Source organism: Oncorhynchus gorbuscha, linkage group LG18 (genome assembly GCF_021184085.1).
Source record: "Oncorhynchus gorbuscha isolate QuinsamMale2020 ecotype Even-year linkage group LG18, OgorEven_v1.0, whole genome shotgun sequence".
In the NCBI taxonomy this organism is placed as follows: domain Eukaryota; kingdom Metazoa; phylum Chordata; class Actinopteri; order Salmoniformes; family Salmonidae; genus Oncorhynchus; species Oncorhynchus gorbuscha.
Window position 1 is genome coordinate 45,426,325 of NC_060190.1, and position 19,377 is coordinate 45,445,701.

General features: G+C 41.4%; 1 protein-coding gene across 2 annotated transcripts in view; it reads right to left on the bottom strand.

The window, feature by feature from the left end:
• The window catches only part of LOC124003982 (prostacyclin synthase-like), a 31,842-nt gene extending 19,029 nt beyond the window's left edge, over positions 1-12,813 (bottom strand). The window contains exons 1-5 of one of the 2 annotated variants that reach the window (XM_046312688.1): positions 12,429-12,813; positions 11,444-11,567; positions 10,485-10,660; positions 6,019-6,168; positions 1,641-1,697 (exon numbers count right to left, since the gene is read on the bottom strand). In XM_046312688.1, coding sequence (XP_046168644.1) covers positions 1,641-1,697; positions 6,019-6,168; positions 10,485-10,660; positions 11,444-11,567; positions 12,429-12,499 — 578 coding nt within the window. In that variant the 5' untranslated portion in view covers positions 12,500-12,813. The remainder of the gene's footprint in view (positions 1-1,640; positions 1,698-6,018; positions 6,169-10,484; positions 10,661-11,443; positions 11,568-12,428) is intronic. The other variant, XM_046312689.1, reaches the window with a different exon arrangement.
• Between the last annotated feature and the right edge of the window lie 6,564 nt (positions 12,814-19,377).

A 19,377-nucleotide genomic window follows, 5' to 3' on the forward strand; every position in this document is an offset into this window, starting at 1 on the left:
GATGATTTCCTCCGTTGCCGCCAGGATTCCTCCTCGAGTGCGCCAGGAGGCGCTCGGTGAGTGGGGGGGTACTGTCATGTTTGTCATTTATTATCATGTCTTGTCCCTGTGCTCCCCATTCTGTTCGTTTCCCTCTGCTGGTCTTATTGGGTTCTTTCCCTCCTTCTATCCCTCTCTCTCCCCCTCCCTCTCTCACTCTCTCGCTCTCTCTTCTCTCTATCGTTCCGTTCCTGCTCCCAGCTGTTCCTATTCCCCTAATCATCATTTAGTCTTCCCACACCTGTTCCCGATCCTTTCCCCTGATTAGAGTCCCTATTTATTCCTTTGTGTTCCGTTCCTGTCCCGTCGGTTCCTTGTTTAGTATTCACCATGCTGTGATTGCGTTTCGCCCTGTCCTGTCGTGTTTTTGCTGTGATTGTGTTTCGCCCTGTCCTGTCGTGTTTTTTGCCTTCATCAGATGCTGCGTGTGAGCAGGTGTCTCTGTCTACTACGGCCTGCGCCTACCCGGAGCGACCTGCAGTCTGTGGCCGCTTCTCCAGTCATTCCCCCTCTACAGACTAGAGGATTTCTGTTATTCCCTGTTTGGACTTAAATAAACTCTGTTTCTGTTAAGTCGCTTTTGGGTCCTCTATCACCTGCATGACACACTGGTACTTCCTGCTTTAGTTTTTGCTTGTAAGCAGGAATCAGGAGGATATAATATGGTTAGTTTTGCCAAATTTAGTTTTTTTCCTCTCTGGTGAAACATAAGAAATTGCAGTTTTTAATGTCCCATTTGTAGGATTGTCTTAATTGTAGATCATCCAGTTTATTTTCCAGTGATTGAACGTTGGCCAATAGGACGGATGGTAGTGGCGGTTAACCCACTCCCCGACAAATTCTCACAAGGTACCCCGATCTCCGCCCCCTGTATCTCAGTCTTTTCTTCATGTAAATGACAGGGATTTGGGCCTGGTCTCGGGGAAGCAGTATATCCTTCGCGTCGGACTCTTTAAAGAAAACATCTTTGTCCAGTTTGAGGTGAGCAATTGCTGTTCTGATGTCCAGAAGCTCTTTTCGGTCATAAGAGACTGTAGTAGCAACATTATGCACAAAATAAGTTACAATGTGAAAAAATTATAATAGCACATTTGGTTATGAGCCCGTAAAACGGCAGCCATCCCCTCCGGCACCATTATCTCAATGGGACTGTCCTGGTGATGGAGATGACCAGGGTGAATGGGAATGGCCAGGACTACCTGGAGATGTAAGGGTTGGAAATCCCTTTGGTGGGAAAAAACATAAGATGAGGTGGAAACAGAAGAAGACTGATGATGAAGAACCACATGCTAGATGTTGACACTTACCACCTTGCTGAAAATCCCCTGATAGAAATTGAAATACTTGGCCAGAAAATTAAATTCCTAGTAGACACCGGGGCTGCTATCTGCCCATCTAAATTAAACTTTTGAGCTCCTCGGACTGCCCTGTCAACCTCCTGGGAAGAGATGTGCAAGATAAATCTGACTGCTGTATGCACTGCTGAAGGCGTGTCCCTCCGTTCCCCTACAAATGAGATATACCCGTGCAAGTCCCAGTGTTATTATGCCTGGCATTTGAACGATCCTGAGGTGGCAGGTGAACTACGAGAGATCACTTACCTCACGTCCCAGAACATTTTCACTGCACTGCAGCGGTCCCCTTGTGTGAAGAAGACCCTGAATATCAACAAAGATGGACAAAGCAGAAAAGCAGAATGGAAGTGACAATTGATGGGATATACTACGGTGAGGAATTTACAGCTGCCGGAGTTTTGCTGTCTGATGTACAGAGAGCACTGTATGAAGTAACAGGTGTTGTCCCACACTGTTGTATTTTTTTTAATGAATAATTGAGAATGTAGAGATGTTGACCCTTGGATGAAGAGTGTGATGACAGCCACTGATTGGGTGGCCTGGGAAGATGATGGGAAGTGGTCACCATCAACAGCAACCTTATTCTCCTTTCTGGTCTACCACCCGAACGATACCAAAGAAATAACCTATTCCTACCGAGACTATGATGGTTGTGTCTCAAGATAACTCCCACATACTATGGCTGGATGAAGTGCCAGAACAGCTCTGGGCTGTCTCCAAGATTGATATTGGGAAGATGAGAGGTGCCACCCCAGTGAAAGTTGTCCCGAAGAATAATCACAGACCATATAAAAATCAGTACCCTCTGAGCAAAGAAGCAAAAATTGGTATTATTCCCATCCATGAGACCATGGTTGAAAATGGGTCTTTGATCCCATCCCCAAATTATCTGTGTTAACACCCCTATTTGACCTGTTAGGAAGCCATTTGGTGAATATAATTTTGTGCAAGATTTTCGAACAGTTAAGAATGCTGTTCACGTAAGAGCACCCGTGGTGCTGAACACAGTTACTATTATTCCCCAAGTTCCCCCAGGGAGCTATTGTTTTTCGGTTATAGTTTTGGCTAATGCATTTGTCAACATCCCTGTTGACCCTAGGTTTGGTTCTCTTTTACTTGGACAGTGATGCCACAAGGCTACATTGAATGACCTGCCGTTTCTGCCCAGGAAATGTCGAGGAACCTGGAAGGTTGTATTCCCTCTTTCTAGATAGATTGATTGATTTGAGAAACCAAAGTGCGTATCATCCTCAATCTGGGGATGCGGTAGAATGGGAAAACCAAACCCTAAAAGATGTATTGATTAAACTGATTGGTGAAACAAGCCAGACATAGGTGAAGGTGCTTCCATTGGCACTGATGAGCATGAGAGGCAGATCCCACACAGTGACTGGTCTCTCACCCCAGGAGGTGCTGACAGGGCAACCAATGAGAATGACTAATACGCCATTTCCTCAAAAGAGGTTGCCGTTGCAGGGAATGGAAGAAGACTTGGGAGCATACTGAGTCTCACTTAACAATGTTCTTAAGACTCTTCCCACAGATGAAGGCTTCTCTGCCCAACCTATCAGGAGGAACTGAGCATTGTCAGTGCCCTGAAGACTTCATTGTGTTAAAAGACTACAGAAGAAAGAGCTGGAAGGATCCTTGTTGGAGAGGACCATATCAGGTTTTCCTGACCACCCGAACTGCAGTAAAAAGGTAGCTGAGAGGGACACCTGGATTCATGTCTCGCACTGCAGACAAGTTCCTGCCCCTGAGGAGGATGGCTGGAGTCCCATCCCTTAGGCTGTGTGGCCTCCCTGGATCGGAACCATTGTGCTGATTGGAACCGTTGATTGCCCAACAGTGAGTGACCGTTCAGGTGAAGATGAAAGTCCCGAGCTAAAGGGACCACTGCAGACTCAGAGTAGTGGTCCAGGAGGAGAAGTCAGCCAAAGGAAAACTGAGGTAAAAGGTCAAGATGAGGGAGGGAATCTGTTCCTCTCTCGAGCTGGAATGGTGGCAAATGTCACCTCATATAAGACTTCTTGTTGGGTATGTGGGTTGGGTCCAGTGGGAGTAGGTAAGGGTCTCCCATATGTAGGGGTTTCCTTGCAGGGGTAAACTTAACTATTCAACTGTCCTTAAAATTGTCATTGGCCATGACTTGTTTTGTGATATACAATGTTACTGTCAGCCTTGTATATCCTAGACCAAACAATTACAGTGACCCATGCATACCTACAGTAGGATCCCTGGTAGCCCTCTGGTGTATTAGAGGAATTGGGAGTAACAATTTGGGTGAAAATGTTTGTAACTGTACTATGGGGATACTATGTTGGTGAATGGTAGCAATAACTGCTCTCTTGTACATGATTCTGTTACAGGAGCACCAGGAAATGTGAGTTATACAATTATTGTTTAAAAAAAGTCTATCAGACTGAAAGGAGCCCCAAATGGTACCTATTGGTTATGTGGCAGATTTGCTTATTATAGTTTACCACCTAATTGGTGAGGGAGGGTACTGGGTACTGTTGGGTTTGTGGTGCCGGCCATGGGAGTCCTTGGAAACACTGAAACAGAATTGAGGTTTCTGTTCAGAGACTATCATCAACCGGCCACTAATTTTAATAAGTAATCCCTTGCAGATGTCACTCAGGTGCAGACTTTCTTCTCCCAATTCGCTCATGTTTTGCTGCCCCAATATGGAGTTGCATGTGCCTCAGATCAAATTTGAGATTTGGCTATTAAAAGTTGAGAAAATGGAAAATCCTACTGGAGACGCCTTTGTTGTTCGGAATGGGGAAGTAAAAGCAAGGTGCAAAGTAAGGTGGCCCTGCAAAACAGGGAGGCACTTGACTACTTATTGGCTGGTCAAGGGGGTACTTGTGCAGTCATTGGCGACGTATACTGCACTTTTGTCCCAGATGTGTCATCAAATGTGACTGACCTTGCTGACTACATTGCCATAGTTACAAAGTCTCATTCTGGGAAATCAGAGTGGTTGTTTACTGGTTGGCTGAAAGGCCTCTTTGGAGCTTGGGGCTCACAGATAGCTAAGTGGGTGATAGCTGGAATCTTTTGTTTGAAGTGTTTGATCATTTTGCTTTCTTGTTGTAAGTCCTTTTGTACTTCCCTGGCAACTGGAGTCTCAGCAACTATCATATTCAATGCTACTAAAAGAAGGCGATACTGATAACTTGCTGTCTTTCCAGGAACTCCCCTTTTCCCCTATAATAGATGATAATATGCAAGAATGAGTTAGTATCCATGTTTGATCAAATACCTGAAGGTTTTAAGTTAGGTTGTTAAACAACAGCAACCTTATAATGTAAAGGGTAATGGGAAAAGTATTAAATATGAAGATACATTTTTGTCTATTGTATGTAAGAATCAGCATTTACTAAATGCACTCCTGATATTGACCCAAAACATACAGCCAAGGCAACAAAGGAGTGGCTCAAGAAGAAGAACATAAAGGTCCTGGAGTGGCCTAGCCAGTCTCCAGACCTTAATCCCATAGAAAATCTGTGGAGAGAGCTGAAGGTTCGAATTGCCAAACATCAGCCTCGAAACCTTAATGACTTGGAGAAAATCTGCAAAGAGGAGTGGGACAAAATCCCTTCCTGAGATGTGTGCAAACCTGGTGGCCAACTACAAGAAACGTCTGACCTCTGATTGCCAACAAGGGTTTTGCCACCAAGTACTATGTCATGTTTTGCAGAGGGGTCAAATACTTATTTCCCCCATTAAAATGCAAACCAATTTATAACATTTTTGACATGTGTTTTTCTGGATTTTGTTGTTGTTATTCCGTCTCTCACTGTTCAAATAAACCTACCATTCAAATTATAGACTGATCATTTCTTTGTTAGGGAGGGTATGGGAGGGTATGGCCGGTAGGGAAATCCTTGTCTCATCGCGCACCAGCGACTCCTGTGGCGGGCCGGGCGCAGTGCGCGCTAACCAAGGTTGCCAGGTGCACAGTTTCCTCCGACACATTGGTGCGGTTGGCTTCCGGGTTGGATGGCGCTGTGTTAAGAAGCAGTGCGGCTTGGTTGGGTTGTGTATCGGAGGACGCATGACTTTCAACCTTCGTCTCTCCCGAGCCCGTACGGGAGTTGAGCCCGTACGGGAGTTGTAGCGATGAGACAAGATAGTAGCTACTAAAACAATTGGATACCATGAAATTGGGGAGAGAAAGGGGTCAAATTCACACACAAAAAGAAGAGGGAGTGTAGTGGACATTTTTAGTGTCCTCTGTGTCTCTGCAAATGCATGTAGCGTATTGAGTCCTGATTATTGTGTTAGGATGTTCTGTGACTGCTCTCGGGGGAAGGGACTGATAGAAGAACACAAAGAAGGGAACACATTGTTCCCTAGAAACGCCTAGAAACTGTGTGTGCAAGGTCATGATCAGCTTATTGCACCCTGAGAGCAGAGACACCTAGTTATAGGTATAAATATATATTGAGTATAAAGAGTGCTGAAGGGAGAGCATCCCTTCAGAGCTTCTGACAAACTTGTACTTAGAGTATTAAGTTGGTTGTAACCTCTCCGGCATTGATACTAAAGACCTGATAATTTAACTTTAAATCCTTAGTGGTAATTTCCATGACAATTTGAACTCCTCCAAAAATACCTGAAGAGAAGACTGTAACAGAAGCTGAAGAGCCCGTCCGTGTTCCAGTCAGTCTGGTTGTGACAGGGCCTCTGGGCTTGCAGCAGCAGGGACTGGAGATGGCAGTGCATAGTGCTGGTCAGGCAGGACAGGCTCTCCCCCTCAAAGTGCCTGAGGACACAAAGGTTTAAGTCAAGAAACTAAGGTCAAGAGAGAGGAACGTTCATCATCCAGACCAAACCCGTAATTCCCTCCTACCTAAATTATATGAATGTGGAAAAACACCATAAAACACCTGTGGTCCTAGAATTAAGAAACACTATCATATGGCTGTGTAGTAAACATGTGTGGCAGGGTACAAAACACTGATACTGTGGTTTCAAAATCCACTCCACAGAGCCAAGTAAGCACTGTAGCACTGTAACCAACACAATGACGATATGGCTGAGAGACTGAGGTAGTTCCACAACAGTGCCCAGCAACAGCATGGTGGGGGGTGAGCACATTTGTTGTATGCACCAGGGGTTGGAACTGGTTCAGGGAACAGAACAGAAAACTGGAAAATAATGATATTTTTCAAGGAACAGAAACTGAACCTGGAATGAAAGTGATCCTGAACAGAACCATTATTTTAAAAGCATGGTAACTGGTTAATAACGTTATTTTACCTTCCATTTATTTCTAGTCCCACAACAAAACGCAACAAAGCGCCTATGCAAAGTCCTCACTGTGTCCCTCAAACTTTTGTCAGTGTGTGCCTACAAGATGAAAATCTTAGCCTGTGTGTGTTTAGGTGACCTGCCCCTCCCCTCTTCAATTCAGAAGATAGGGAGAGATATTTTTAAGTAGCTAGAGAAGAATGGGGTAACTTTTTCAATGCTAGTTAAGAATACTATAGGCCGAATTATCATGTTTCACGGAAGGTAAGACGTGTTTTGAATTTTGGTGCCACTCTGCACACCCAAGCTTGTTAGGTAGCTAGCTCAAAGAACATTAAAAGTTCCTCCATAGAAGCCTCCCTCCTATGTATAATTCTGTGGACCTATTTCAGATAATGCAAGATGCCCAGCTCTTCAAGCCTCCTCCTCAAACCTTTTTATGAGCATGGCCTTATTTCTATTACAGCAGATTGGATAACTGTCATTCATATTCCATTCACTCCACTCAGCTCAATGTAACATCAATACATTTACAGTGCCTTGCTAAATAATTCATCCCCCTTGCAATTTTTCCTATTTTGTTGCATTACAACCTGTAATTTAAATTGATTTTTATATGGATTTCATGTAATGGACATACACGAAATAGTCCAAATTGGTGAAGTGAAATAAGAAATAAAAAATGTTTCCAAAAATGTAAAATAATTAAAAACAGAAAAGTGGTGCGTGCATATGTACTCACCCCTTTGCTATGAAGCCCCTAAATAAGATCTGGCATAACCAGTTACGTTCAGAAGTCACATAATTAGTTAAATAAAGTCCACCTGTGTGTAATCCAAGTGTCACATGATCTGTCACATGATCTCAGTATATATACACACACACACACACCTGTTCTAAAAGGCCCCGGAGTCTGCAACACCACAAAGCAAGCGGTACAAAGAAGACCAAGGAGCTCTCCAAACAGGTCAGGGACAGTTGTGGAGGAGTACAGATCAGGGTTGGGTTATAAAAAAATATCAGAAACTTTGAACATCCCACAGAGCATTATTAAATCCATTATTAAGAAATGGAAAGAATATGGCACCACAACAAACCTGCCAAGAGAGGGCCTCTCACCAAAACTCACAGACTAGGTAAGGAGGGCATTAATCAGAGAGGCAACAAAGAGACCAAAGATAATCCTGAAGGAGCTGCAAAGCTCCACAGCGGAGAATGGAGTAAATGTCAATAGGACCACTTTAAGCCGTACACTCCACAGAGATGGGCTTTACATAAGAGTGGACAGAAAAAAGCCATTGCTTAAAGAAAAAAATAAGTACACGCATTTGGTGTTCGCCAAAAGGCATGTGGGAGACTCCCCAAACATATGGAAGGAGGTACTCTGGTCAGATGAGACTAAAATTGAGCTTTTTGGCCATCAAGGAAAATGCTATGTCTGGCGCAAACCCAACACCTCTCATCACCCCGAGAACACCATAGCCACAGTGAATCATGGTGGTGGCAGCATCATGCTGTGGGGATGTTTTCATCAGCAGGGCCTGGGAAACTGGTCAGAATTGTAAGAATGATGGATGGCGGTAAATACAGGGAAATTCTTGAGGGAAACCTGTTTCAGTCATCCAGAGATTAGAGACTGGGCTGGAGGTTCACCTTCCGGCAGGACAATGACCCTAAGCATACTGCTAAAGCAACAATTGAGTGGTTTAAGGGGAAACATTTAAATGTCTTGGAATGGCCTAGTCAAAGCCCAGACCTCAATCCAATTGAGGATCTGTGGTATGACTTAAAGGTTGTTGTATACTAGCGGAACCCATCCGACTTGAAGGAGCTGGAGCAGTTTTGCCTTGAAGAATGGGAAAAAATCCCAGTGACTAGATGTGCCAAGCTTTATAGAGACATACCCCAAGAGACTTGCAGCTGCAATTGCTGCAAAAGGTGGCTCTACAAAATATTGACTTTTGGGGGGGGGTGAATAGTTATGCACACTCAAGTTTTCCATTTTTTTTGTCTTATTTCGTGTTTGTTTTACAGTAAAACATATTTTGCAATTTCAAAGTGGTAGGCATGTTGTGTAAATTAAATGATACCCCCCCAAAAATCAATTTTAATTCCTGGTTGTAAGGCAACAAAATAGGAAAAATGCCAAGGGGGGTGAATACTTTTGCAAGCCACTGTAGGTACTCACATTTTCCCTGTACCCATTACAAGGTTGCTTCAACCTAGCCTATGAACGAGTTTACAATGTAGGTGCACAGGTCAAAATATTATATATATTTTTTTTTGTAATCAAGGTGACAGACAGTGACACATTCAATACTGCCTTTCACACTTTTCTATTAGACAAATGTAGGTATGTTTATCCCCGTTTTGTTCCGTTTGCTTCCGTTTAAGAAACATTTTACAACAGAATTGGCTGATTGAATACACCCCTGATCACATGCAAACATAGTTCACTTTCATAGCAGCCACATTAAAACAGCATGATCACTTTGCTCATTGTATATATATATATATTATATGTTTGCTTCTCACAACTATCTACGCGCTCTCCTCTTCTCCTCCTCTTCGCTTGTGGACTTCAGTGCACAACACATACATCAGCTGTCTGACCAGGCAAAAAAAACCTTTCCAAGCCAAACCTTCATATCATGACTGCTAATTGCTACACACAGCCTACATCATTGTCATGTCATAGTCAACATAGCTACTACAACTAACGTGTTAGTAAACCTGCTACAATCATGCACTACAGTGTAAAGTCAGAAAGCAGTTACACCGGTGGGCTCCGGTGGCAATAAATTAATAAAACTAAAAGCCACATAGCTAACGTAGCATCCTTTTTTTTAAATACAGCCAAATATAGCTAGCCAAATCTCTCTCGCTCTCTCGAAATAAATTAATTTGTTCAAATCTGTTCAACTATTGTCTTTCTCTCTCTCTTTGAGTCAACTACTCACCACATTTTATGCACTGCAGTGCTAGTTAGCTGTAGCTTATGCTTTCAGTGCTAGATTAATTATCTGATCTTCTGATTGGGTGGATAACATGTCAGTTCATGCTGCAAGAGCTCTGATACTGTAGGTTGGAGAAGGAGGTGAGGAAGGGGGTGAGAACCATATGCCTCCTAGGTTTTGTATTGAAGTCAATGGACCCAGAGAATGACAAACGCTAGCTGTCCTCAGGCTACACCATTGTGCTACCCTACAGAGTGCTGCTGAGGCTACTGTAGAACTTCATTGCAAAACAGTGTGTTTTAATCAATTATTTGGTGACAGGAATATGTTTAGTACAGTTTTATCAAAAAAGGATAACTTTTTAAATATTTCACTACTCTATTTTTATGAAATTCCCCGGGGAGAATGGTCCTTCCCTTCTTCCTCTGAGGAGCCTCCATCTGGTGTACACATATGTTGCAGATGTTATCGCGGGTGTAACGAACTGCTTATGTTCCTAGCTCCAACAGTGTAGTAATAACCAACAAGGGGCTAGGAGCTAGGAACAGAGCGTCCATGTCTTACGCTAATGGTAGTGATATCTGTGATGGTTGATGTAGTATTCCCTGGTCCCAGACACCTCTGTCTCAGGGAGGGAAACATTTTGATTTAGACTACGGTGGAGCCAGGCAGCAACTTTACACACACAGAGTTGTGTATTATACCTGTGTAAGGATTCAGTAATTGGCTGGATAAGGCTGTCCTCAATTGTCTTATTTAAAAACATGTCCTTTTGAACTCTGACCATATCAATAGGCATGTAGAGCTGTTTTTGGGCTGCCCACATAAAAGAGCGAGTGACAATGTGCTAGGGATAAGGATAGGGACGTACTGTTTCATCATGGCCTTCTCTACAGCAGGGTTGTGATGGGGGAGCCGCAGGCTAAAGATCCTGTCCATGAGAACCTGTGCATAGCGTGTGAAGTCCAGGGACACAGAGTCCTCTATCACAGCATCATAAGAGCTGGGGTCCAGCAGCACTGTCACATAACGTCCAGCCACACGCACCTACACACACAGACACAGACACACACACACACAGAGACACAGACACACAATTAATAAGGGTGACACAAACAAACACTCACCTTGAATGGTGAAGAATTGAATCTACTATAGATGTATTTGAGAATTAAGGCAAGAACAGATGATCAGGTTAAGGTACATTTACATATATGATATTGAGGCTAGTGTTTTATGTCCTCCTGAGACCCCAAAACAGTGTTTGGGGTAAAATGAAAACGTTACTAAGATTGAGATTTTGTAAAATATTGTTATTTATCTTTTATTGTAAGTGCAAAACTGTCCCCTGTAACGGTCATTAGGAAGTAAATATGAAAACATTTAACATTACAGTCAATGGGTACAGTAGGTGAAAAACATAGTTGCGGCATCCGGTTGTCCACTACAGACGATATAAGCTCTTATTTAATGTGAAAAAAAAATTACACCGCCCTGACAACTCACTTAACTATTCCTGAGGTATTCACTTACTAGAAAACAATTTGAATATCAAAGTCGCAAAAATAATAATTACACACTTCTTTTCAAATTTCTATAAAATGTGCTAATTTTGACAGCAGCCATTTTTTTAGGAACCAGGAAGATAACGTTGTCAAAGTCACACCTTCACACATGTGATATCATTGAAAAGCCCAGAATGTCATCTCAAAGGGACAACAGGACTTAATACTGTGGCTTATATGGCCTTAGAGATATGGACCAAGAATTGATGTCCACTTGAGGACAAAAATGAATTGCTGGGTGTCAGGAGGATATCGCCACTCTTACCGTGAAGATATCACCATGCTTCACCTTCATACGGGTTAGGAACTTGGCAGCATCTCTTCCAAACTCAAGGGCATGGCCTAACCAGGGAATAACTCCTTTGTCTAAAGGTGGCTCTTTCTCTGACCTGTATAGAAAAGAACAGAATTACAATTCATTTTGAACAGCTAATATTCACACCTATATTTGTTCATATCAACATTACTGATTGCACATATTTTGTATTTTAATATAGTGACTGTACCCATGTATCAATTGAATCAATATTTGCATGCCTGGCTCTTATCAGTACATTGTGTAACACAGCTGTGTGTAAAATATATACAGTTTTTCCAGGCTGTTTTAAAGCCGGAACTCTCCCATTAACATTTAGAATAGAACAAGCCCACCAGTTCCTCACAACCAAGGATACAGCAACAAGGATGAAAACAGATGTGCCTTCATGAACCTTTGATACAAAATCTTTGCCAAGTTTACATTTAACTGGCCAGCAGAAATAGTCCTTAATTAGACAGAAGTTTCGAAGTCTGGCTGTTTAACCAAACTCCAAACACAGCATTGAGTGGGAGGATAAATTGGTATATAACAGGCCACTAAACTAACAGATTGAGTCATGTTGTTTACTTCTTATAATAAATCCATTGGTTTTAGGTTTAACTCAGAATTATCTAAATTGTGCCTCTCAAAAATGATTGACAGGCGACAGCTCATATATATACATCGCTCAATACAACTATGATATTATCAAGATCTATTTAGATTATTTTAGGTTTATGGTAAATACTACTTTATGCTGGGTTAGTTTATACTGGGTAGGCAATACATATATTAATAAGTAGGCTAAGCAAATATGCCCACAGGTGAAAACAAATTTGAAAAGGCTACAATACAGTATTATACAGAAAGCATGCATGCTATGTTTAATGTATGCATTGCAAAAGTATAAATAAAATCGAATAAAACCGTGATTTTTGAAAAGGGTACTCACCTAGAGCGTTTCGAAACAAGTATGAATAAGATAAGGATGCCCTGGACAATCAAAAGTATCGTCCAAATCATAGCTCGTAGTCTTGACGATTTACCTGCACGTTGGTGCGCAGCAGTGAAAACATATGAATATTTTAAAACGACAGGGTCCACCTGATATAGTGCCGTTTTATGTCATCCGATGACGGCGTTCCAGGGTGTTCCCCGACCTCACCCTGCATGTTTCCTCATCCATCTTCCTATCCGCAAGAGCTCACGTAGGACGCCTTAAAAGCCCATTTACGCTTGATCCGCAATTGTGGACGAAGGGTGTGACGCAATTGCAGAGTTTCTGGAGGCATGCAGAGGCCAAATCAAGCTCTGTAGCGTATTGCTGCGCGCCTCTCAAATGTAACAATGTGGAGGGCTCAGTATAGCTCCAAATTGAGATTATTGGTTGACAGTAGGTGTGGGCGGGAGGTCCTGTATAAACACAAACTCACTTCCTTGACAACATCTCTGCAAAGCGCAAAAAGTATGTTTGCTCTGACTTCTGCGGAGGCCGCATGCAGTAAATGCTCTATGGCCACAGAAGATGACAATTGACCATGCAGAGCCTTTTAGTGGGCAGTTCACTAAAGATTGGTTCATTTTGAATTTCTCTTTTTACTGACTGAGAGTCACGACTCCTTCATTTTAAAGCCAGGCTTCATATGGATGGTGTGAAGCAATTGCGGAGCCTCCAGAGGCATGCATAGGCCAAATTGAGCTCTGTACAATGGGGAGGACTCTGTATAGCTCCGCATCGACATAATTGGTTGACACAAACTCACTTCCTTGACAACTTCCTTCACAGCAGCTCTGCTCAGCGAAGCACAATACATATAAACGACTTAAAGCCAATTTATGCTTGACCTATTGTTTTTTTGCTCAGAAAACTTGGGGGGCCAAATAAAACCACCCTCGTTTGCCTGCGGGCCACCAGTTGGGGAACCCTGCCCTATGGTGAACGAAATGTGAATGAGAGGCTCGTAGAATCTTACTCTTTTGAGTTTTCAGTTCATCGTTTGCCAGTAGGGGGGTCCTGCGTGCTCTGGGCATTGCTGACTCAAATGAATGAAATGAGTCAAAGATCAGAGTCAGTAAAAAGAGCAGAACTTCCCATAACTAGTAGGACTATGACTAGATCTATTTTCAGATACATCTATGCCTAAACAAAACCAACCAACAAACCCACGTTTGATTGCAATCAGATTAGGTTTAATAAAATCCATACAGAATAATTACATTCCACTGAGGAAGTGTCATCATGGATAGCCTCAATAAATGACACTGTTTACTAACATGTTATTCAAGTCAACATTATTAAACTAATATTTCAATCAAGTAAGATTTAATGTTCCTAGTCAGTCATATTTCGATAAAGCATGCATGAGAACATAGTCACTTTTATTTCAATTCCGGATGTGATACGATCATGGTGATGCGTGAAACTCCCAAACTTAAAATAAGGTAGACTTGTCACACTATCAATGGTGTATCTGTTTTGCAACAGCAGCAGACATAACAGCAGGATCAATGAGTTAGCCAGCTAACTTCGTAAACAACCAGAAATAACTGTTGATTTTCTGATTCAACAAGACAGCTAAAGTTCTATGAGTTTGTGCCAATTTCAAACATATCTTTCAACAAAATCTGAAGTTATTTCAGAATATGTAGGCAAGTTGGCTGACTAACTCCTTGATCTTGCTTTGTATACCCCTCTGATGTAAAGATGAGACACCTTTGTCATTGTTTATGCAGCTGGGTGATACATGAGTGTGTGCAGTCTGTGTCATCAAAAAAGTCCATTACATCAACATTAAAAGGGCAATCTGCAGTCGCTTCATCCATTTTTGGACTCCTGAATTAAATAAATGTACCCATTGATTCTTGAAGAACATTACTTATGACTCAAGAGCTTAGTTCAACTGTCGTACCCCATCAGAAGCCAAAGTATAAGCTTGTAGTAAATGTAAACAAACACAATAGCCTAAAAACATGGTTAAAACTATAATGTGTATTTCATGGATGGTCAGTCCTTGCATCTATAGCTCTGTCTCCAGCACTACCCCTCAGCTTTGTCCCGAAACAGGGATGGAGAGGATGCTTTATTATTGTTTCAAATAATGATTGTCGCTTTAAAAAGATACTGCCCCTAAAAAGCAACTTCTGGTTTTGAAAATGGCATATGTGGCATTGATATGTGTCTGACACATTTATTCTAGTGTCAAAATTGACCACAAAGTGTAAATTGGATCATTTGAGTCATTCAGTCTCGTCCAAAACTGACATTTGCGAGATGGTAGGAAACAATGTTATATCATGGAATGATGGGTACCATAACCGTTTTCTATGTGTAGGATTTATTTTAATCCTGCCCTCATGCCCCCAGCACCCAAGTAATCATACATTCAGAGAACAGCTGCACAGAACCCAATCGTAATGCCCTCCGTCAATTTGGTTTGACATTTGATATCCCTATGGGGCTAGTTAAGGACCATCAGTCAATTTTTTAATTTATTTTTTATTTAACCTTTATTTAACCAGGTAGGCCAGCTGAACAAGTTCTCATTTACAACTACGACCTGGCCAAGATAAAGCAAGGCAGTACGACAATAAACAACAACACAGAGTTGTTGTGGGATAAACAAAAGTACAGTCAATAACACAATAGAAAATCTGTATATAATGTGTGCAAATGGAGTAAGGAGGTAAGGCAATAAATAGGCCAATAGTGGCGAAGTAATTACAATTTAGCAAATTAAAACGAGTGATAGATCTGCAGATGATGATGTGCAAGTATAAATACTGGTGTGCAAAAGAGCAACAAAAAAAGATAATAAAAACAATATGGGGATGAGGTAGGTAGTTGGATTGGCTATTTACAGATGGGCTGTGTACAGCTGCAGCGATCGGTAAGCTGCTCAGACAGCTAATGCTTAAAGTTAGTGAGGAGATATAGGTCGCCAACTTCAGTGATTTTTGCAATTTGTTCCAGTCATTGGCAGCAATTACACAATGTACATGGGACAATATTTTAACTTCTCTAGGGTAGGGGGCAGCATCTGGAATTTTGGATGACAAGCATCCCCAAATTAAACTGCCTTCTACTCAGGCCCAGAAGATAGGATTTTTTTTTAACCTTTATTTAACCAGGAAGGGCTCGTTTAGATTAAAATCTCTTTTTTTCAAGAGCACCCTGGCCAAGATAGGCAGCACCAAGTCATTACAAAAAAAATACAGAAAGACAACATGAAAAACTACAAGTATTCTAGTAAAAACCAGTGAATTCACAAGAGTATAAAACAGCAAATTAAAAACATTGACAGGTTAGGGAATCAGCCTCAAAATCCTTCACCGGTGATTTAAAAACACCAATCGGGACACGTTCTTCCAGTTTAAAAGTATTTTGTAAGGTGTTCCAAGACGATGGCGCAGAGTACATGAAATCCCTTTTACCAAATTCAGTTCGGACATTTGGAACAGTTAGCAGGATAAAGTCCAGCGAACGAAGAGAGTACCCACCACATTTCTGAACAATAAAAATGCACAAATAAAAAGGTAGTAAACCCAAAATGGCTTTGTAAATAAATGTATACCGGTGACTGTGATTAGAGAATACAACCCTGGTATACAAAGTGCAGTGGTGTGTAAGGGTTTTGCAGTTTAAAATAAAACTCAAAGTGCCATGGTAAAGAGTGTCAATTGATCTCAAACAGTGAGCGGAAGCATTCCTATATAAAATGTCCCCATAGTCTAGTAAAGGCATAAATGTAGCTGATACTAGCCTCCTTCTGGCTTCAAAAGAAAAACCTTATTAAAGCCTAATTCCTAAAATAAAATCCCAATTTCAGCTTCAATTGTTTTGAATATGCAATTTAAAAGGGAGACCGTCATCAATTAAAATTCCAAGATATTTATATGAGGTTACAACCTCAATCTCCGTGCCCAGGTAGTAATAGGTGAAAGGTTCAGAGGTCTATTTCTTGCAATAGAAAACACCATTAGTTTAGTTTTGTCAGTATTGAGGATAAGCTTCAATTGACACAAGGTATGTTGAACAGTATAAAAAGCAGTTTGCATGTTCTGGAAAGCTTTTGTAAGAGACGAGGCACAACAGTACATAACAGTATCATCAGCATAAAAATGAAGTTGTGCATTTTGGACATTTTTGTCTAAATCATTTATATAAATAGTGAATAAGAGAGGACCAAGTACAGAGCCTTGGGGCACGCCATTCAAGACAGACAATTTAACAGACATAAGCCCATCAAATTGAGTGCACTGAGTTCTATCAGACAGATAGTTAGCAAACTATGCAACTGCATGCTCCGAAAGACGTACACTCGACAATCTCTGCCTTAGTATAGCATGATCAACTGTATCAAAAGCCTTAGAGAGATCAATAAAAAGTGAGACACAGTGCTGTTTTTTTGTCAATGGCTTCAGTGATATCATTTAAAACCTTCATGGCTGCTGTAATTGTGCTATGCTTTTTCCTGAAACCCGATTGGATTATTGATAAAATAGAGTTAGTAAATAAAAACTCTTTTAGCTGTTCACTTACAAGGGTTTCAAGTATTTTCACCAGGGGTTGACAGCTTTGAGATTGGCCTATAATTATTTCAAAGAGTTGGATAACCCCCTTTTAAAAGTGGTAGGACAAATGCTGATTTCCAGATCTTTGGAATTTCATTACATACCAGGGTTAGATTGAACAGAGATGTAAGTGGTTCTGCTATGAAATCAGCTGCCAGTTTTAAAAAGCAGGGATCCAAAAGATCAGGACCTACAGGCTTTCTCTGATCTAAGGATTTCAGGGCTTTATGACCACCTGCACTGAGAATGGCAAAAAGCTAAAAGTTTGACCAGCTCTCACTGGTTCATCCACACGGGGTTGTACAGATACAGGGGACACTGAATCAAACAGCCTACCAGATGATACAAAATGCTCATTGAAACAATTCAGCATTTCAGTTGTCATATACAGCAACAGAGTCCTTCAAAACACATGACGGTAATTCATTAACATTACTGTTACCAGAAATAGCCTTAATAGCCTTCCAAAACCTTCTAGGGTCATTCAGGTTATCAGTGGTAACAGACATAATATATTCAGACTTGGCCTTCCTGAGAAGAAAAGAACACTTGTTTCATAACTGCTTAAAAATAAGCCAATCAGCATCAGAACATGATTTCCTTGCGTTAGCCCAGGCTAGATTACGGTCGTGAATAATACAAGACAGCTCAGAAGAAAGCCATGGATTATCCTGCCCTTTAACCCTGAACCTGCGGAATGGGGCATGTTTGTTTACTACTTGGGAAAAACCATCATGAAAGAATTTCCAGGCAGTTTCCTCATCAGGGATAAGCTCAATCTTGCTTCAGTCAAAATAAAACAAATCATGAAAGAAAGCCTGCTCATTCAAACACTTCAAGTTTCTCTTACGAATAAAATGTGGGTTTGTCTTTGGAACCTTAGTAATTCTAACAGCAACAACAGCACAATGGTCACTTAAAATCATTACAGTATTTCTGTATTTGAATTTGGCGCTCTGCAATCTCACTGTATGTTGGCCAGGTGGGACCCTAGAGGTTAAAAGGTCAATAGTTCCAGTTTTCAATTACTTATAAACATCCAACTATACATTTTAGAAATGTATATATAAATATTGAAAGCTTTGAATGAGATATTAATATTTTCTCCAATTTACATTGTGCAATTTATTGACAGTCCCTAACTTTCCTCAGAGATAGGCTATCCAAAGTCAATCCAACTTTGCCATGGTCTCACACCAGCCAGCACAAGCTAATTGGCGAAATAACATTTTAAAAAGTATGAAATGTTCCTAGTCTGTCATATTTATACAAACTTGCATGAGAACAGTCACTTTTATTTCAGTTCATGATGTGATTTGATCATGGTGATGTCTGAAACACCCAAACTTAAAATGAGGTAGACTGATGTCACACTATCAATGTTGCATGTGTTTTGAAATGGCAGCAGACATACCAGAGGGGTATACTACAGTCATGGCCAAAAGTTTTGAGAATGACACAAATATTAATTTTCACAAAGTTTGCTGCTTCAGTGTCTTAAGATATTTTTGTCAGATGTTACTATGGAATACTGAAGTATAATTACAAGCATTTCACAAGTGTCAAAGGCTTTTATTGACAATTACATGAAGTTGATGCAAAGAGTCAATATTTGCAGTATTGACCCTTCTTTTTCAAGACCTCTGCAATCCGCCCTGGCTTGCTGTCAATTAACTTCTGGGCCACATCCTGACTGATGGCAGCCCATTCTTGCATAATCACTGCTTGGTTTGTCAGAATTTGTGGGTTTTTGTTTGTCCACCCACCTCTTGAGGATTGACCACAAGTTCTCAATGGGATTAAGGTCTGGGGAGTTTCCTGGCCATGGACCCAAAAGATCAATGTTTTGTTCCCCGAGCCACTTAGTTATCATTTTTGCCTTATGGCAAGGTGCTCCATCATGCTGGAAAAGGCATTGTTCGTCACCAAACTGTTCCTGGATGTTTGGGAGAAGTTGCTCTTGGAGGATGTGTTGGTACCATTCTTTATTCATGGCTGTGTTCTTAGGCAAACTCGTGAGTGAGCCCACTGCCTTGGCTGAGAAGCAACCCCACACATGAATGGTCTCAGGATGCTTTACTGTTGGCATGACACAGGACTGATGGTAGTGCTCACCTTGTCTTCTCCGGACAAGCTTTTTTCCTGATGCCCCAAACAATCGGAAAGGGGATTCATCCTAGAAAATGACTTTACTTTACACCTTCTTTGCTGCCCTTCTTGACACCAGGCCATCTCCAAAAGTCTTCGCCTCACTGTTCGTGCAGATGCACTCACACCTGCCTGCTGCCATTCCTGAGCAAGCTCTGTACTGGTGGTGCCTCGATCCCGCA